At 40.7% G+C, this 21,649-nt stretch overlaps 1 protein-coding gene across 3 annotated transcripts in view; it reads right to left on the bottom strand.

Annotated features, from left to right (window-relative positions):
- The window catches only part of LOC105484682 (nuclear receptor subfamily 5 group A member 2), a 148,143-nt gene that overhangs the window by 62,937 nt on the left and 63,557 nt on the right, over positions 1 to 21,649 (bottom strand). For all 3 annotated transcript variants that reach the window (XM_011746524.2, XM_011746525.2, XM_011746526.3), the window contains one exon: positions 3,063 to 3,182. In XM_011746524.2, the coding sequence (XP_011744826.1) occupies positions 3,063 to 3,182 (120 nt within the window). The remainder of the gene's footprint in view (positions 1 to 3,062; positions 3,183 to 21,649) is intronic.

The following is a 21,649-nucleotide window of genomic DNA, read 5'->3' as shown; positions in this document are numbered from 1 at the left end:
TAGTCTGCGCCAGCAAAGAAAATACACTCTCACCACAGCTCAGTTGTTATTGGATTATAAACATAAAAGGAAGCAGTTCTTTCTTTTTTTTTTTTTTTTGCTTCCTTCAACTACTTTCATATCATATATATGTGTATATATGTGTATATATGTATGTATATATGTAGATATATATGTGTGTGTGGGTGTGTATATATATCTCCTAGCTTCCCACCTCTTTTCTTTTATATTTTTTATTTTTTTTGAGTTTGAGTCTCGCTCTGTCGCCAAGGCTGGAGTGCAGTGGCACAATCTTGGTTTACTGCAGCCTCTGCCTCCCAGGTTCAAGCGATTCTCCTGCCTCAGCCTCTCAAGTAGCTGGGACCACAGGCGCATGCCACCATGCTTGGCTAATATTTTTGTATTTTTAGTGGATTTCACCATGCTGGCCAGGCTGGTCTCGAACTCCTGACCTCAAATGACCCCCCCCGCCTCAGCCTCCCAAAGCACTGGGATCACAGGCGTGAGCCACTGTGCCTGGCCTCTTTTCTTTTTTATAAATCATCTTTTCTTCTAGCATGTTGCTTTATTTACTCTTACACTTAATATATTCCTTTCCTTCCATTCATCATTGTTTTAACTACCTTCTTAAAATTGGTGTACACTAAGTAATGTATTGTTGTTGTAGCAAAAATCTAATTTTCCCATCTTTACACTCAGAAGTATTTATAATTCTCAAAAAAATTATACTTAATTTGTTTTAATCAAGCAACCAGGGGAGAGATACAATAGTTCTCATTTAGTTCAATCAGGTAATATTTATCGTGTACCTAACATATTTAGCTTTGTGCTAGGTACTGTGAGGATATAAAAGAAGTACATGTATATGACCCTGCTTTAAGATATCTATCGAATTCTGATAGAGAGGTTATAAGCTTTTGAAGTCTTCCTTTGTAGCACTTTTGCTTCCATCCTATGAAATGCAAGAAGCACAGAGATAAAGTCAAAACATTTTGTCTAGATATTCCACAAAATAAAATAAAGACGTCTACCATAATTGCCATAAATGAGAATGTCTGATTACAATTAATCATTACTAGGGTAGTCACTGGACTGGATGAAAAAAGTGAAGAGAGGGGTTCAGACAGATCTGTGGCACACTTTAAAGGGTGGGGAGGGGAGCTGGAAGAATCCAGGCTGCAGGAAACATATAAGGAAATGACTATTTCTCCACCACCGAGTTCCTCATTCAGTTCTGATGACAAAACACAAAGCACTAGTAATTGATCTGAAAAACTATAATACCATCCATTCCTTGATTGTTCTTGGTTTTGAAAATCAGACAGCAAGAAATGCACTTTTCTCTACTTTTTAAATAGTAATTACCCTCACCCACGGGCAGCACTTAAGGCAAAATGAAATGTGAAATAAGAAGTATTTCTAAAGAGCAGGAATGGAAGTGCTTTGAGAAAAAGAATGGCACAACCCATTTCATTTCTGAAACTCAGAAGGAAATGAAATCAAATTAATTTGTGAGCCCAGTCTTGTACTTCCAATGCAGCTCCTAATTGGGTGAAGGTGGGAGGCACACGCAATGACTAGACTCTGAAAATGGGTACATTTCCTCCAAAGACTTGGGTCCCAGAATGAAAATGCCAAACAAAAATTTGAAAGCACAGAAAGTCAAACCCATTGAGACTGTATTTTCTCCTCTACAAAGCTTTTCTCCTGAGAGGTGCATTTAGTAAGGACCAGATAGTGATGGAGATGCTTGAATTGACCCAATTTGCAAAAACTCTGAAATAGTGCTCGCTTTTAATTTGATTGGGAAATTTTGATTTATTAATAATACAGCAAATGATGTAGAGACAGCCCTTCATTTCCAAATAGCACTGCTGTGGTTTCACAGCACATAAACATTTATGGCTGGACGTAAAAGATCATGGTGCCTGAGTACTGAAGTCACCATTGCTGAACAAAGCAGTGGTGCCCTGAATAGGTATGATCCAAAGGACTGAAGGAATCACTGTGTTCCACACATTTATTTAAATAGCACATCAGCTGTAGAATGGAAGGTAAGAAACTGGAGAGACTTGCCTATATTCCTGTAAAGTTGCATGTAGGTTCATTAAGTAGACTCTCTCTGAAGACATTCACAAAGCTGTCTCTCCTCCTTTAAGACTTTGCTCAAATGTTACATTTTCAATAAAGCCAAACCAACCATTCCTATTTCACAGTGCAACATATGGTCACACTGCAACACACATCTATGCATGAGTGTTGATTTTCCTTTCATTGGTTCTTTCTTTTTTGTTTTTTTCCTTTTATTCAATAGCACTTTGACTTTTAACATATTACAGGCTTGTTTCTTAGGATTATTGTTTAATGTCAGCTCCTTCCTGCTACAACATTAAGTTCCGTGAGGGCAGGAACCTTTTTATTTTGTTCACTAATATATACCAAAGCCCCGGAAAAGTAACTAGCACAGAGTTGGATGTTCAATAAATATTTGTTGATCGAACAAATATCTGTTCAGAAAGGTGTAGGACCTAACAGTAATTTTTTTCTTTCTATCTTTCATTTGAATGACTGGATCCTGAAAACTGAAATTCTTCTCCCTCTCATTTGCCTTTATACCAACTATTTCAATTATTCGTGACATCCAAATCCATCTTGTTCACCAGTATTGTTCCAAAATAGTTAGGACTCCACAAGTTATAAGGTTTTAAAATAGCCGACAAACAAGTGTCATAGGTTAAAGCAGAAGCTCGAGGAAAAAAAAAACCTAGGTACTAATCATTACGTTTGATTTACCAGTTCTTCGGACCCTTATAAGCAGGACTTTCAGTCCCAGCAGACTGGAAGCAGCAGAATGTTCATGATTATGTTTGCTTTTACAAGTTTAACTATAATCATCGGAGCAGGAACTGAGTGCACCAAGTCATCTTTTCTAAATTATTGGCAGCCAATCTCTCCCTTTCAAAGCACAAGAGTGCTTCTGACCTAGTTAAATTCCGGCCATTCTGAACATGCTTAATAAAAAGACGCTTTTTTTTTTTTTTTTTTCCGGTCTCTACACTTACTTGTTGCCCAGTAACCAGGAAGATGGATCCTTCCTTTCCATGTACTACTTGTCGGTAAATGTGGTCGAGGATTAAGAGCTCACTCCAGCAGTTCTGAAGCAGCTTCATTTGGTCATCAACCTGCAAAAGAAATAGAAAAAGACAAACAAACAAACAAAAAAACACAAAATATGACACTGTTATTCACTACTTTTTGGTTTTTGTGTAGTTTTCAACATAAGAGGACTACCTATAAATAAGAAAGTCTCCACCCATGGTCACTGAAGCACAGGTGCTCACAATTCATATCACTGTTCCTAAAAGTCATGATTTTCATTTGGACAAATTTTTTTTTAGGACACACGTAGGTACGTAAGCTAAGTATTTATAATCAGTGAACTGCTAGGAAAATGCACTCGGAAAATGCACTCCATTAAATTGGTCTACCTAACATTAATAGAGTTATTAGAGTTAGGTCCAGGTGCCTCAGGTTGTCCTGAGTAGGCCCCACCAGAATGACCCCAGATTGCCTATGCTTATGTATCTAAAAATGAATACAGTACATTAAAGTGAAGCTGAAATAGTATATAGATATTAGCAAACTGCCAAGTCAAAAGAATGCATATAAAAGAAAACTAGCATTACAACCCATTTGACTTTTGGAGACAAAGACACACTGCCACTTTTGTAACCAGTGTTAACTGAAAGTCCAATTGTGCTGGACTGAAGAGAACACTCACCAAGCATGATGTTGGTGCTAACTGGAGCTTCTTTTATAATTTGGACAATTTTCCCACCAACTCTCTAAACTTCAGTTTTCTGATCTGAATAACGGGCCCAAGAACAGTAAGTATCTTCCTGACAAGGTTGCTATGAGGGTTACAGTGAAAAGCACTACATTATAACAGGGATCTTACACGTGTTTCACGTTCCCCTCCAGGGAACTGCATTCTTCAATGACAAATGCACATCTGTCTCATGTCCAGTCCTCATATTTAAATATGGACAGCATATTTATCCATTTCTATAGCTATCTGTATCAGTTTACTTTTTGTTTTGTGATGTTTACCAGACAAAAACCTTGGTGTACCCAAATGTGATGGCCATGTTTAGATACACACTATACATTATTTAAAAAGCAACTGACATTTATATGTTGTTTAATATTTTTAAGAGTTTTTGTGTATTTTAGATTTGACTTGCAAAACAAGTCTCTGAAGTTAGGAGAACTGGTACCCATTTTTTCAGATGAGAAAACAGGGGTGTCAGAGAGGTTCAGGGGTATGTCTAAAGACTTGTTGGCCAGGCACAATGGCTCATGCCTGTAATCCTAGCACTTTGGGAGGCTGAGGCCGGCAGATGACTGAGGTCAGGAGTTTGAGACCAGCCTGGCCAACATGGCGAAACCCTGGCTCTACTAAAAATACAAAATTAGCTGGGCGTCGTTGTGCACACCTGTAATCCCAGCTACCTGGGAGGCTGAGGCAGGAGAATCACTTGAATCTGGCAGGCAGAGACTGCAGTGAGCAGAGATCACGCCACTGCACTCCAGCCTGGGTGACAGAGCAAGACTCCATCTCAAAATAAGAATTCTCTTTCTCCCTCTCACAATCTAGGCTGTCTCCAAATTATATCAAGAGACTCTAGAATTTTATAAAACAAATACATTTAATTTACTTTATCAAATTCATTTTTATGTGGCCATTCCATAAGACTCTGAACAGCTGTCACCGATATATTAGTAGTGATAAGAGTTTCTGGCTAACTTTATTTCCACAATTTCAGGACACAGTGAGCTCAAGAAAGCACCAAATGAAGAGCAAAAACAAGGATTTGAGGCACAATTCCACACTTTCTAGCTATGAGAGCTTGGCCAAGCTGCTTAATTCTCCAGCCTTATATTTTCTCAGCTAAAAATATGTGGGGCAGGTCTTGTGAAGATGCAATGAGATAATGGATGGGAAAGCCCTTTGTGAAGTGTAAAGCAACACACAAATGCAGAAATAACAGCTAACAGAAGGCTCCCAACTGGAGGACCACGTAAGTGCTGTTTAGAAGAGAAAAAGAAATTACTTACAGAAATCGAAGTATAATCAAGCTCTGTGATCAGGAAAAGGCATCCCTGAGCATATCTCCATCAGAAATGTTTCAAACCAGTAAGTACATTCTGACCAAAACAGTTACATTCATTAAGTAAATAGCTATTGTTGAGAGCCAATTCTTTGATGGTTATAAGTGCCAGGCCCTAGCAGATAAGGGTGGACAAGACAAATGCAGTCACTGCCTTTTTGAAAATGACTCTGGTGCGGGAGAATGTTCACCCAAACGGTATTTAGTGGTTTAGTTGACAGTGAGAGTTCATATTTTTCTTTAAAGGAAAGTCTCCAGAATGTCATGTGGTGTTACAATCCATTGGCGGTGGGCAGCAGCTTATGCAGATCTGCCCAAATGTTCTCTGCCAATAGCTGACCCAAGGAACTGTGGCCTAACGTCCTAGCAATTTGCATGTCATTGCATGCAGAGCAGATTCCAGGAAGTGATCCCCTCAGGTGCTAAGGAGTGATTTCAAAGCCAGGTGCACTTTGCTCTCTCTGGGTTTTATTGTATTCTCATACACTATCAACATCTTATTTCAGATTTATTAGTCTATGATGGTAATTTGGTTTTGTTATGTTGTTCTTCTGTGATGTGAAGTATTAGTTATTTATTTAGCACTTATTTCAGGAAAGCCCAAAATACTTTACTTTGAAATTGGCTTTCTAGAAACAATTACCATACATGTTAATGTTGCATCAAATTTCCAAGTGGGTGGGGGACTATAGAATCCCCAAAGTCTATTTATGGACACCTAAAAAGGATTCCAGCTTAATAACCTATTTACACAACAAGAAAATTTATTATTCCCATTTTGCAGGTGGAAAAATGGAAGAACTGAGACTTATCTGCTGGCCATGAACAAAAGGAGAAAAGGTGAGTGAAAATTAAGAGAAGTATGTCAGCCAAGTGTGGTGGCTCATACCCATAATCCTAACACTTCGTGAGGCCGAGGTGGGAGGATCACTTGAGTGCAGGAGTTCAAGATCAGCCTGGGCAACACAGGGAGATTACAAAAAATGTAAAAATTAGCCAAGTGTGGTGGCACACACCTGCTACTCTGGAGCTGAGGTGGGAGGACTGCTTGAGCCCAGGAGGTTGAGGCTGAAGTAAGGCATGACTGCGCCACTGCATTCCAGGCTGGATGACAGAGCAAGACCCTGACACACACACACACACACACACACACTCACACACAGAAGTATGTCTTCTAGAGCCATCTCATCAAGGGGTCTTCCTTTTTATTTGCATTCGATGGTTCCTGTCCTTCACATATAGCTTGACAGAAATAGTTATGGTGACAAGACCTTGCCACAATTAAGGCATACTAAAATTGTAAGACAACAATCTGCGGCCGGGTGCCATGGCTCATGCCTGTAGTCCCAGCACTTTGGGAGGCCTAGGTGGGTGGATTCCTTGAGGCCAGGAGTTCGAGACCAGTCTGGCTAACATGGTGAAACCCCATCTCTTAAAAAATTAGCCAGGTCTGGTGGCAGCCGCCTGTAATCCCAGCTACTCGGGAGGCTGAGACGGGAGAATTGCTTGAACCCAGGAGGCAGAGGTTTCAGTGAGCCGAGATTGCGCCACTGCACTTCAGCCTGGGTGACAGAACAAGACTCTGTCTCAAAACAAACAAAAAACAGTCTGATTTTTCCTAGCTTTCTTTTCTTTTAGGATGCTGAGGACACACTTCAAAATCTGCATATCCCCTGTTCCTCTGCTTCTCTAAAAATTGCAGGAAGAGGTGAAATTGAGCCTGTTACCTGTAATTAGTACTTCATTTTTGTTTTATATTCTGTGCTGTTCACATTATCGTGTCTTCCTTTGTGTCTAACAGGGCATCTCCTATAACCTCCCCGCTTTCACAAAGTATTATGATTGGTTGCTTATTTTTCTGCCTTCCTTGAGGGCAGGGACAGATTCTGAAGCTACAGCTCCCAAGTGCCTTCCTTGGTGTCTGGTAGAGAAAAAAGCCACTTAATAAATGCTTGCTAAATGAAGGAACAAATGACTGAATTACTTTTACTTCTGCAGTTTTCTGTGTACCTTGTGCACCTAGCCCACAGCATAAGCAAACGACTCTTTCATTGTAGAATTAATGACAATCTTTACAGGGCAGTGACTACCTCAGCAACTTGTATCTGACCCCTCTCACACGTGCCCTGCAGGTCTGCACCCACAGCTGGCCATTGGTAAAGACTTGACTGATTGTAATTTTAACACCCAACCCCCCCACCCGAGCAATTGATTCCTTGTTTTAATACTCTCCGAGGAGGTTTTCTATGCCAACATTCCATTTCATTATTTTCCATAATTGATTATGTGATATTTTATATTATCTTGAAATTGGTGAGTGTGCAGCTTCATGGTGCTTTGGATAACATAGTTTTTATGCAGCTCTATGAATAAAAAAATAGGGTAAATATGATGGCTGACTTGTTCCCTTGTTCTCAACAATTGAGCAATGTTGGCAATTTTGAAGATTTTTTATTTTTTAAGAAAAACAGTTATGGGGGTGTGGGTAGAAGAAGGAAGGGGAGAAAAATAATCTACTTCTTTTAAGCAAACTCTCCAGGTATTAATGCTGTCAATAAACAATTTAGAGTGGCATCTAGCGTGTTCTGGGAAGACCAATGAAGTGTAAGTTCCACATTATATAGCAAAACCTCTCACTAGTGGTTAGCAATACTACCTCATATAATCTTGCGTTATCAGCTATAATAAAAGCAAGGACTTATCTCAGAAACCTACTTACTCATCAGAGAAAGTATTTATATTGATATTATAGATGAGAGTGTAAAGGAATACAAGTCCCATATTGTTATGAAGCACAACTTCCCACAACCCAGAAAGTTAATCATTAGAAACTTGTGCTTTTTCATAAGAAGAGTGAATCAGTCCATGGCCAGGCGCGGTGGCTCATACCTGTAATCCCAGCACTGTGGGAGGCCGAGTCAGGCGGATCACAAGGTCAGGAGTTCGAGACCAGCCTGGCCAACATAGTGAAACCCCATCTCTACTAAAAATACAAAAAATTAGACAGGCATGGTAGCGAGCGCCTGTAATCCCAGCTATTTAGGAGGCTGAGGCAGGAGAATCACTGGAACCCAGGAAGCAGAGGCTGCAATGAGCCAAGATGGCACCACTGCACTCTAGCCTGGGCCACAGAACAACAGAACAAGATTCTGTCTCAAAAAAAAAAAAAAAAAAAAAAAAGGAAAGAAAAAGAGTGAATCTGGCCAACAATGAGAAGAAAAATGTGTAGATCTTTGTCAAGCCCACATTTAGCCTATCAAAACCTTTTTGTGGCCTCCTCCCATTTGCCTTTTAATAGTCTAGCAAGTGAGCTGTTATTTTACTTTCCTTATTGCAAAGGCTTTTTAAAATTGATGTCATGGATTCTTGACCTCTTGGGCTCAAGTGATTCTCCCATCTCAGCCTCTTGAGTAGCTAGGACCACCAGAACTCACCACCATGCCTGGCCAATTGTTTTTCTTTTTTGTAGAGATGAGGTCTCACTATGTTGCACAGCCTGGTTTCGAACTCCTGGACCCAAGGTATCCTCTTGCATTGGTGTCCCAAAGTGCTGGGACTATGGGTATGAGCCACGGAGCCTGGCCAGTGATTAAACTTTAAAAAAGAGATTTTTAAAGAAAACATTCTACAATATGGACTGGTAGTTTTGTTTGTTTGTTTTTGAGACAGTCTCACTCTGTCGCCCAGGCTGGAGTACTGTGGCGCTATCTCTGCTCACTGCAAGCTCCGCCTCCCGGGTTCACACCATCCTCCTGCCTCAGCCTCCCGAGTAGCTGGGACTACAGGCGCCCGCCACCACGCCTGGCTAATTTTTTGTATTTTTAGTAGAGACGGGGTTTCACCGCATTAGCCAGGATGGTCTTGATCTCCTGACCTCGTGATCCACCGGCCTCGGCCTTCCAAAGTGCTGGGATTACAGGCATGAGCCACCGCACCCGGCCATGAACTGGTGGTTTTAAGTAGACATGAACTAATTTCTTATTCATGATCGTTAATTTTGATGTGTCAGGTCTTGTGTTAGAAACGTGAGGGAAAACAGATTATTGAAATACAATCCTTGCCTTCAAGAAACTCACACTCCAATGAGAGGAGACAGAATATGCACAAGAAAAACAGGAGTAGTTTACACCATTCCATTTCTTGGGGAGGCTTCCTGGGGGTCAGAGAAGAATGTGCTGAAGCAGGTTTTAACTTGTAGATCACTTCTTTTTCTTTCTTTCTCAGTGTTTCCTGTTAGAATGCTCTTGGAACAAAGTATAATGTAGGAAAAAAAAAATGAGGCTAGGTGAGGTGGCCCACATGCCTGTAATCCCAACACTTTGGGAGGCTGAGGTAGGAGGATCAGTTGCATCCAGGAATTTAAGACCAACCTGGGCAACATAGTAAGATCCCATCTCTACAAAAAAATAAAATAAAAAGTTAGCCAGGCATAGTGGCATATGCATATGGTTCAAGCTACTCAGGAGGCTGAGGCTGGAGGATCACTTGAGCCCAGTAGGTAAAGATGGCAGTAAGCCATGACCATGCCACTGCACTCGGCCTGGGCAACAGAGCAAAACTCTGTCACTAAAAAGAAAAAAAGGCCAGGCACGGGGGCTCACGCCTGTAATCCCAGCATTTTGGAAGGCCGAGGCGGGCAGACGACTTGAGGGCAGGAATTCAAGACCAACTTGGCCAACATGGTGAAATTCCATCTCTACTAAAAATACAAAAATTAGCTGGACATGGTGGCACGTGCCTGCAATTCCAGCTACTCGGGAGGCTGAGACAGGAGAATCGCTTGAATCCGGAAGGCGGAGGTTGCAGCGAGCCAAGATCGCGGCACTGCACTCCAGCCTGGGCGACAGAGTGAGACTCTGTCTCAAAAAAACAGGAAAGGAAAGAAGATGATTTTGAAGATGCTTCAGAATCATTACAAATTAAGTCCAGCTATTATTCCTTCTTTTTTTCTTTCCGAAAAAAAAAAAACAAAAACAAAAAAAATCCCTAAAGATGAATTTCCATCTCTTTTTGTAACAATGATGACATTTATAGAAGTTTGTTCTGAAGACGGAGAGAAAAATTAAAACCCAAACAAATCAAAATCGACTTATCTTAATGAGAACCTGCTCTGGGCAGGACAGACACACAATTGCATTAATCCTTTACTGTTTTCATAAAAAACACTGATGATTATCTGCAACCTCTATAATAAACTGCTACAAAGTCCAAGAAAAAATGATTTCACATTAACAATGATTAAACAAGCACTAAAAACACTACTGTACAAGAGAACAAGAGCCAGTAAAACACTCTAGTCAATTGTTGCAATACTCAATAGATTTATAACCAGAAGTTCTTCCCTGCCCAGAGATAACTGGGGGTGATTCCAATGTGCTTTCTAATTGTGCTGCTGCTGTTCCATAATACAAAGTCCTGTTTATCAACACTTCCTCGAATAACTGAGCTATTCTGGCCCCTTTCCATGTTTCTCCAATGGAGCAACAAAGGACCTCCCCCTAACCTCCTTTTGCCAGATCTGGACTCAGGAGGAAAGCAGGAGGCCGAGGGGTTTAACTTCCTATCTGCCTCTTTTCTATTCCCACCAAACCCTAGTTTTCATTCATTTCATCTCCCATCTATGTCACGCCCAATAGGCTCGCAGAATCTGGACCTACACTGTCTCCATACTTCTCCCTCTTGGTCTGTTTTATTACATTACAGTTACTACAACTATCTCTTTTGGTCACACTGTTCCTTTGGACAATAACCTGTTCCAAATTCCCTAGACTTCTCTTCGAAAATCTTCACCAAACAAGATCTCCCTAATCAGTGTATGCTGGGAATAGATTATCCATGTACCTACTTCTCCTCCAGCCTAGGTTGGCCTGTGGCAGCCAGAAACTGGGGGCAGTTGCCTCTGACTGCAAGCAACCCGCTTTTTTGATACCGCTGTGACATGTAAACATCATTTTTAAAAATGTGAGCCATATAATGAAAAAGATGGAGAAGTTTTTCTTTAAATATCCTTTCCCATGTCAACTTCAGCTATTATTACATCCTAGTTCTTTGGTAAGCATTGTCTGTTTGCTGTAGGTATCTTGCTTATAACTTGTTACTTCTACTACCACTATTGGAAACCCTTACATCGTACTCTCAGGCACTGTCCTAAAAGCTTTACAGGCTGGGCACAGTGGTTCACGCCTGTAATCCCAGCATTTTGGGAGTCCAAAGCGGGTGGATCACCTGAGGTCAGGGGTTTGAGACCAGCCTGGCCAACATGGTGAAACCCCCTCTCTACCAAAAATACAAAAAATTAGCCGGGCATGGCAGCATGAGCCTGTAATCCCAGCTACTCAGGAGGCTGAGGCAGGAGAATGGCTTGGACCTGGGAGGCAGAGGTGGCAGTGAGCCGAGACCACTCCATTGCACTCCAGCGTGGGTGACAGAGCGAGACTCCAACTCAAAAAACAGAAAGAAAGAAAGAAAGAAAGAAAGAAAGAAAGAAAGAAAGAAAGAAAGAAAGAAAGAAAGAAAGAAAGAAAGAAAGAAAGAAAGGAAGGAAGGTAGGTGAGCTTTACATGCATGAACTCATTTAATCCTCAAAACAACTTGATGAAGCAGAACTTATTATAATCCTCATTTTACCAGTGAGGAAACTGAGGGAGAAAGGTTAAGTAACTTGCCAAATGTAACACAGCAAATAAGCAGCAGAGCCAATATTTGAAGAGTTCATCGTCCTAGCAACAAGACAATATAGCATTATACCTTACCTAAAATATCCATCAATGCATTGAGAAACCATTCTAAAAGCCGCCTCCTTCAGGAAGTCTTCCCTGATCAACTCCATCCCATACTATCATTCCTACATTCATGTAACCTTTTGTAATATGTTAACCTGCATTAATCAATTTGGGTTGTGCAAAATTCTTAGAGTAAGGGGTTCAAAACTTGCAAACTTCTTTGAGTAAGGGGTCCAAAAATATGCACTCAAAACTTGAGTGCATATAGACTGAAAATTAAATTGTACACAATAAGCTTTCATTGTCTTGGGGGCTAGATTTTTGGAACTTCATAAACTGGGAATGGGAGGAAAGGGAAGTAAAACTGGAAGTAAAGCAGAGGTAGGGGTGGTGGTTAGTGGTTGTCATTCAGCTGACATCCTTAATCTCCAGGGAAGCAGGGCCTCCTTGGTCCTGCCCAATGTTCACATGTTTACGTGTAAAGTGAACGAGTAGAGCAGCAGTTGGGAAATGAACACGACAGCTGTCAGCAGAAGGGGAAGACAGGAAACAAAACAGGCTGGTCCTCTACTTCTTGAATAGCTCAATCCAGAGTCACTCAGTACAGGAAGTCAGAGGCCTAGACTTCAGGAACCCCTAAAGGAACCGCTCTGTAACCCAGGGTCCCACAGTGAGCATTCGCAACCAGGACAAGTCATCAGGAACAGGCTTATCAAATCCTCTGTTTAAGAAGTCATGGAATGGTGCGATTTGTATTACAGAATCTTTATCAAAAAATTTTAAAATTATTTCAAAGTGCAATGTTTCCAAAGTTAAGTTTCATTTATCCAGAACATCCATCCGCATGGTATCCATGGTATACCTAGTCCCCAGGGATGTTAAATGTAACATGACATTATATAAAGATATGCTAGTGTCACTTATTAAATGTCAGTTTTTTCATTTATATAACTGTGAGGTAATTACATAAGTGAGAGATATCTTTGAGGTTTACAGTATTGTATGTAAATGTTAAACAGCACTGTGAAGAAACATAGAATCACCAGGACATATAATGTAATTTAGTCTGATTCTTTTGCTTAGAATTACAGTTACCTTCTCAAAATTTGTCAAACCAAAGGACAAAGTTTGGCCAGCTTTTATTCTTCCTCTTAACCACGTTTCAAAAAGCTTCTTGTTGAAATATCAATTAATTACAAACTAATGATAAGTTCATCATATCTGGGGACTCAGGAATTTTGTCACTGCAGTCCTGGTAGACTTTTCTGTTTCTTAAGTTTCCATATATAGCCACATATAATTTATATGATCTGATTAAGGTGAGCACTAATGTGGCTTATGGAATCAATCACATTCCATTGCTTCAAAGTCAAAGCATGTACCCAAGTTAAGATAGAGGAGGAAAAGGAGGTCTCTGCCATTCCTGCTTTCTCATACTTCCCTTAAGAGTTGTGCTCAACATGATGATTCAGCTAGTGTGGTAGGGTGACTCATGAAGTTGCAAAGTAAAGAACATAGGAATTCGTGTACTGACAAACTTCATAGACAACCTAGCCCCTGATTTTTTGACACTGTTATGAAAAAGGATGATTTGTACAAGGGCATGCTTAACCTAGGAATCACTTACCTTCTCAGATTGTGGATATTCCCCAATCAACAATAAATCAAACAACATATATTAGTGCTGGGGACTCTCAAGACTTGAATGAATGTAACACCTAGTTGTTATCCTCAAGGAACTTATAAATGAATTGGACCAACAAGACATAGCCCTGCAAAATACTTAGTGCATCAGGAAGCATACAAAGTATTACAGTCTGTGGAACCAATAATTCAACAGCAAATATCTGTATGTATATATATATAGATATGGATAATGTCACATCCTTAAGAAAAGATTTGGAAGCAGTTTACATGTGAGATGATACTATATTCAGCCTCATAGAGAGTGTTCCTTTGAATGCCCTCAGTGTACACTGATGGCAATGTTAAGAAGAGCCAAGATAATTTGGTCCTAGAGCTCAACTTTCTAACGGTCTGCTTTATGACAAAGATAAACCAAGACAATACAGAAATGGAGAGAATGCATATATTTTAGCTCCATTATAGCAGATGCCAGGGCTGTTAAACACTATAAGGAAATGCATAGCTTTGGAGCTCAGAGACCTGGATACCCATCTTGGTATTCTCACTAACCAAGTAACTTTGGGCAAAGAACTAAAACTTAACAGACACCCTATTAAAAACACCACATAGCAGACATCCTGTTAAAAATACTTAAACTGAAATCCAAATAAATAAATAAAGGCAAAATATGGAAGGTGCTAAATGAAGTACGAAGGAAAATATTTCAGGTGATGCAAAAGTTTCATGAACTAGAAAAGAAATATTTTAAAGTAGATTACTAAGAAATATTTTCCAGTGCCTTCTCTTTCTGGGTATTGTTTTCATTTATGACCACTACCTGTTTCCTGTTCTCCAGTTTAGAAATCTCTTATGTATAATTAAAGCAATGTTCTCACATGTCTAACCTGGCAGATAATATTCAAGTAATGACAACAGAATCCTTCTCAGCTTGATATATTTTTTTTGGGTTGCTTGGAACGTCAAGAAAGCAGTTGTGAATATGATGGTCATTTTTCTAATAGCATAATGAGGTTCCGTTTGGAATTCTCATTTTCTAGACACCGCCTTAAAGGCAACAATGCCACCAGCCAAAAAAGAATTCCATGTGTGGCCAGGCACGGTGGCTCATGCCTGTAATCCCAGCACTTTGGGAGGCCGAGGTGAGTGGATCACGAGGTCAGGAGATCAAGATGATCCTGGCTAACACAGTGAATCTCCATCTCTACTAAAAATACAAACATTAGCTGGGTGTGGTGGCGGGTGCCTGTAGTCCCAGCTATTCAGGAGGCTGGGGCAGGAGAATTGCTTGAACCTTGGAGGCAGAGGTTGCAGATAGCCGAGATAGTGCCAATGCACTCCAGCCTGGGTGACAGAGCAAGATTCCATCTCAAAAAATAAAGTAAAATAAAATAAAATAAAATAATTCCAGGTGTGCAGCAGACCCATCATCTGGATATCAGTGATTACAGCATAAATTAAGGAAGATTTTGGTTGCCCTCCAGCTTGTAAAATAGATGCACAATTAAGGTCTTTGGCATAGTAGGGTTAAGAAGAAAGGGAGAAGGTAAGGGATATTCCAGAGGGCATGCTCTGTGGCTCCCTTGAGATCATTTAATGCAAATTCTTCCTTTATAGATTGCTTTACAAAGCCGGGGGTGGGGGGGGGGGAAAGAAAGCTTATAGAGGCTAAAATGTCCTTGGGTCCTTTTTGGCTGGCTGCTTCCATCAGGCAGTTGGCCAAAGAAAGGAGAAAAGAATTTGAGTGGCCTAAATATTACTCACCAAAAGTACAACCGAAATTAGGGCAGAGGTAAAGGAGAGGTCCCTAAGGACCGTTCAGTGATGGGAATTCTCTGGGTACAAAGGCTCCTGGGAGAATTCCTCTGCTCAGTTCCCCAGGGACAAGAAGAGGACTTGTCCCTTCACACAATTTAAATTTCCCCTTAATGTCACCGTGCTAAGTGTACAGTCAGTCTATGCCTTCAGCGATTCCCAGAAATGGATTCATAGAAAATAGTAGCAATTAAAGATGGAGCTCCAACAGTTGAAATTTGGCCCTAAACTACAGAAAGCTTAAGTTTAGGTTAAAACAACACAATTTTTGCTTTGTTAAAAATTTCTTAATAGTGTAGAATGGGAAATATTTATGCCAGTGCCCTAAACACAGCATGCTAACAGTAATAGGTCCTCTCTAATTTTCTGTCTTTGACACTGTGAATGGTCTCCCCTTTCATTACCTGGACTGGGGACACCCCCCTCCTGTTACGTGCTGAATCACACCCTGGTACTAGGCTCACAGCATGTGCTTAAGTAATATTTGCTGAATCAATGCTGAAAGTATCTGATAGCTACATTTTGTTAAACTACATTTTATAGAAGAGGAAACTCAGGCTAGGTGGGCTGTGGTTCATAGAAGGCTACTTAAGTGTCAGAAACAGGTTGGGAATCCAGGTGTTCTGAATCGAAGCCCAGTGCTCTTTCACTATGCCTCTTTCATAGAAGAGTAAGAACAATCTTCTAAGTTATTTTTTAAAAATATAACATTGCCCAGTTTCTTTCCTGCAAGAAAATACATCATGGTAATTTGATTTCTCTATTTCAAATGCAAAGAAATTTGTGATTTGGGAAATGAAGTCCTTTGGAAGTTTACAAAATACAAAACCATAGATACCAAATGATAGAACCTTAGAATTATCTGGACATAAAATCTACATAGATGCTCCTTCTGATTTGGGGGAAAGACAGAGAAAGTGATTCTGGATGGGAGATGAACTGAGGCCTAACATTTATTCTGAGAAGACTCAGAGGTGAAGTTGTCAGTGGCCCTCTTATAATTGCTTACAGCTCGGCAGGGTGGAGTATAGGCACCCATCCCCACTAGATAGCTTAAATCTCGAAAGGACGGACACTGATATCATGGAAACACCATTCACGATATTGTAAGGCACAAGTTTTGACCAATATTTTGGTTTCCCTGTCCTGGCCGGTTAAACAGGGGAAAACATTCTACACAAGCTGCAAGGTAACGATTTTGAAATCAGAGTCACATTAGCTAAATTTTTAGCAAAACCACACCTAGCTCTTTTGCACTGTCTGAAGAGGGTGTGTCTTATGGCATATTTCCTATTACCTCTACTTTCATATTCTTCCTATTCTAGATTAAAGGAGAAGAATATGCAGGCTATGATACTGTACTGCCTCTCCCATTCCCACCCAACATACACACCCCCTACACACTCCTTTCCTACATCAGCATTGCCCTGTTGAATCTGTCCCCATGAGGCAAGGACTCTGTAGGTCAGTCCCAAGACAATCCCTTTATGTCTTCCATATTTCTAGATAGGCTTTCCTTTACTCACTGTTAGTAATCTCTACAACTATTGGGTTTATATATGAATATAATGATGAAAGATAGCACATCAAGATCTGTGAGAAATTATGCATAGCACAGCCATCCTGATATACAAAATATAAGTACCCCAAAGGTGGCTGAGAAGTGAAAGACAAAGTATTGAATTTCTTTTTCCCAATTATTCTCATCATAAAATGAGAGAAATAGTCTTTGTATTAAAGGAATGCATTTCTAACAGAGGTGAGTGACGAACGGAGTTCTTTTTTCTCCCTTGTAAGAAGGGAGAAAGAGAACTGTATCCCTTCCCATTGCCTTTGGATTTCACACAATAGGAATAATATTCTGGAGAGGAGGAGTGGCAATAAAAAGAAAAAAAGAAGAAATAATATTCTGACAAAGGTTTATTTAAAAAAGAAATAATATCCAATTTAAGTGGTTGATCTCGTGTGTGTTTTATTTGAAATATGAATCACACAGAAAATGGGTTTGATATTTATAGAAAGAAAATTGTTTACATTTTCCATGAGCATGCACTGTTCTTTGAGGGAAAGCATTTTTCAGAGAAAGAAGAATTGTATTTCTAGAGGTATTCTCATGGCTTCTCACACACATGCTTACTCATGCATGTAGGTCATGCTTCGCTTAATGACGGGGACATGTTCTGAGAAATGCATCACTAGGTGATTTCATCCTTGTGTGAACAGCAGAGAGTGAACGTACACAAACCTAGACGGTAGCGCCTACTATGTACCTAGGCTATATGGAATAGTCTATCGCTCCTGGGCTACAAACCTGTACAGCATGTTACTGTGCTACAGTACAATACTTACAATGGTAAGTATTTGTGTAACTAGAAAACGGCCAGTAAAAATACATTATTCTAATATGTTGGGACCACCATCATATATGTAGTCCATCATTTATGAAACATCATTATGCTGTGCACAATGAACTTACGTTTGGTTGTTGAATGACACGCTGCTTCTACAGAGTGAGTGAGTTGGTTGACCGTTTTGCTGGAGGGGGCTGGTTGATTCATGTCAAACAAGAAGGTAATTCAGCTAACTCATTAAATCACTTAATTTTTTAATTGAACTGACCAACAGTTCCTGGCTTGTGTAGCTCGATACAGGGCTAGAGAAGGGTTGTTACCACATATCAGTCATACATACATACCACAGTCTGTTTTCCATAGCTGATCATACAACTCATACCCTGCTGTGTTTGAGTGTCAGGAAGGCAGCACAGGCCAGGCATGGTGGCTCATGCCTGCAATCTCAGCACTTTGGGAGGCTGACATAGGTAGATCACCTGAGGTCAGGAGTTCAAGGCCAGCCTGGCCAACATGGTGAAACCCCATCTCTATTAAAAATACAAAAATTAGTCAGGCATGGTACCGCACACCTGTAGTCCTAGCTACTGAGAAGGCTGAGGCAGGAGAATCACTTGAACCCCAGAGGCAGAGGTAGCCATGAGCTGAGATCGTGCCACTGCACTCCAGCGTGGGCGACAGAGTGAGACTCCACCTCAAAAACAAACAAACAAACAAAATAAAGCAGCATTGTGGTATGGGCGCAGATTGATAATCAGAATAACAAAAATGCAGCAACATGAGAATAAATTTTCAAAATTAGTCTGTCACATGTCCTTGTCTTAGTGATGTTGGCCATTACACACAAGTTAGAGAACCAAAGCATTTCCAGGCCCATCTACTAGTACTTTTCCTATTACTTCTTTATGTCCCATTAGTACTTTTCACTGCCACCAAATTTTAAAAAAAATATTACTTGCTGGCCGGGCGCAGTGGCTCACGCCTGTAATTCCAGCACTTTGGGAGGCTGAGGCAGTCAGATCACAAGGTCAGGAGATCGAGACCATCCTGGCTAACATGGTGAAACTCCGTCTCTACTAAAAATACAAAAAATTAGCCGGGTGTGGTAGCCGGCACCTGTAGTCCCAGCTACTTAGGAGGTTGAGGCAGGAGAATGGCGTGAACTCGGGAGGCGGAGCTTGCAGTGAGTCGAGATGGCGCCACTGCACTCCAGCCTGGATGAGAGTGCGAGACTTTGTCTCAAAAAAAAAAAAAAAAATTACTTGATGATGGTTAAAGACCTTTATTTAGAAGATACAGAATAGTAATCATAACCCACTCATAGGAGAGAATATCTAACAACATTCACCAATGGACATCCAGCCAGGTGCTCAAGGTCAGGTGAATTTGTGCAGCATTGTTCTATATTTGTTCCCTGAAGTCTCACGCCACTTTACCTGAAGTACCTATGCATTTCTCACTAGGCCTGAACACAACAGTTCAAATTGAGGACTCTGGGCAACTCATTGCTATTTCAATTACTCAAAAAGCTCAGCCAGGCATGATGGCACATGCCTACAGTCCCACTTACTCAGGAGGCTGATGTAGGAGGGTTGCTTGAGGATAGGAGTTTGAGGATGCAATGAGCTATGAGCACACCACTGTACTCCAGCCTGGGCAACACAGTGAGATCCTTTTTTTTTTCTTTTTATTAAAAAGGAGGTCAGACAGAGCCTGATTGAAGGGTAAACTACACCCTCTTCCTCATTGTGACCATCTGCCTTCACAAAGGCTGAGGATAGAATTATATCCTAAGATTTGGAATCTTATAAATATGTCCAGTCTTCTTGTTATATTTAACATATTCCTTTGTGTTCTTTTCTGTCTATGAGAACTCTAGAAGAACACTACTTTTTCTGAAAGTTATTTTGGTGCCTGGTGTCTAAAAAGGCTATTTTTTTCATCTGAAGAACAGTCATATTTTGACATTCAAAGTGGCATTTAATAGATGTATATTTTAGAAATGCCCATCCAGGCTGGGCATGGTGGCTCACACCTGTAATCCCAGCACTTTCGGAGGCTGAAAAAAAATGGATTGCTTGAGTCCAGGAGTTCAAGACCAGCCTGGGCAACATGGCGAAACTCCATTTCTACTAAAAACACAAAAATTAGGCGGGTGTGATGGCCCGCGCCTGTAACCCCAGCTACTCTGGAGACTGAGGCACAAGACTCACTTAAATCCCTTGCTTAAAGGTTGCAGTGAACAGAGATCGCATCACTGCACTCCAGCCTGGGCAACAGATCAAGACTCTATCTCCAAAAAAAAAAACAACAATTTTTTTTTGAGACAGCATCTCACTCTGTTGCCCAGGCTGGAGTGCAGTGGCACGATCTTGGCTCAATGCAACCTCCACCTCCTCGGTTCAAGTGATTCTCTTGCCTCAGCCTCCTGAGTAGCTGGGACTACAGGCATGCACCACCACGCCTGGCTAATTTTTGTATTTTTATTTTTGTATTTTTAGTAGAGACGGAGTTTCACCATATTGGCCAGGCTGATCTCGAACTCCTAACCTCCCAAAGTGCTGGGATTACAGGCATGAGCCACCATGCCCAGCCAAGAAATTTTTAAAAATTTAGAAATACCCATCCAGAGAATGAGGTTAATTAAATTTTGCGAAAGTTTGGGCTAGGTGCTTGTCTCAGACTCAAGCTTCAAACTCTTCCTCGAGGCAAAATTTGATTTAAAATCTAGGAAAAGGAAGTCTAGGAGGAGTCCATAGACTACAAAGCCACCTGCTCATGTGCATAGCATTGTGCTTAGATTGGAAGAGATTCAGGGATGAACAGGAAACACTTTTCAATGAGCTTGTAACCAAGCATAATGAAAATACCGAGTCTTGGGGGCTTTGGAGGCTGCTGTTTTCTCAATATTCACAGTTTCTCTGGAAAACTGTGTTTGAAAGTTAGAAGGGAGCTGAGTCTGCTTTTGTCCAGTTTGCATTTGGAATCTATACATCTTTTAAAAATTGGAAATATTTGGCCTGTTGGCTTGTTTCTACCTCATTTCTAGAATTATTTTGGCCCATTTCTTCAAGGAATTAGTACCCATGTATGTGTTTTATGAGCTGGATTCACCAAGCCCTACTTCCTCGGTGTTCCTGCAATTAAATGACTACATATATACATCAATAGCATTGAGTATTGACAAAAAGGAACATAGGGGAGACTCCTGAGTCCTGAAGATTGCACTGAGCGGTATCTTTTCATTAAGAAATGACCTATGTTGGCCAGGTGCAGTGGCTCACGCCTGTAATCCCAGCACTTTGGGAGGCCAAGGTGGGTGGATCATGAGGTCAGGTGTTCAAGACCAGCTTGATCAACATGGTGAAATCCCTAAAAATACAAGGGAGTCTAATTGTACTAAAAATACAAAATACAAAACTTAGCTGGGCATGGTGGCGTGTGCCTATAATCCCAGCTACTCAGGAGGCTGAGGCAGGAGAATCGCTTGAACCTGGGAGGCGGAGGTTGCAGTGAGCCAAGACTGTGCCACCGCACTCCAGCCTGGGTGACAGAGCGAGACTCCGTCTCAAAGAAAAAAAAAAAAAAGTAATGACCTGTCTTTTAGTAATATCAATGTTACACTTTAAAGCAAATCATCTGCCCTATTCAGATAAATGTAATCCATACTTTTGAGCACACATGATTCATAAAAACTACAGAAGAAAAAGAATAAACACATGGTAGAAAAGCAACTTACTTGTTTTAAAAACCTTTTTTTCTGACTAACTGGTATACCAGCATGAGAACCTAACACCAGAAACCAAAAGGACCACCCAAATGAGGATATAAAAACATCCACCTTTTGCCCTGGATGGCACCCCAGATAGAATTCTCTGGGGTGAATTCTATTTATAGGCCCAGAAAGCTATCTATCTGTCTCCATTTACACGTGAGCTAACCAGTT

The sequence above is a fragment of the Macaca nemestrina genome, chromosome 1 (genome assembly GCF_043159975.1).
Source record: "Macaca nemestrina isolate mMacNem1 chromosome 1, mMacNem.hap1, whole genome shotgun sequence".
NCBI classification, from domain to species: Eukaryota; Metazoa; Chordata; class Mammalia; order Primates; family Cercopithecidae; genus Macaca; species Macaca nemestrina.
The sequence above is the reverse complement of the archived record's forward strand: the minus strand, read 5'-3'. Positions and strand labels throughout refer to the sequence as shown.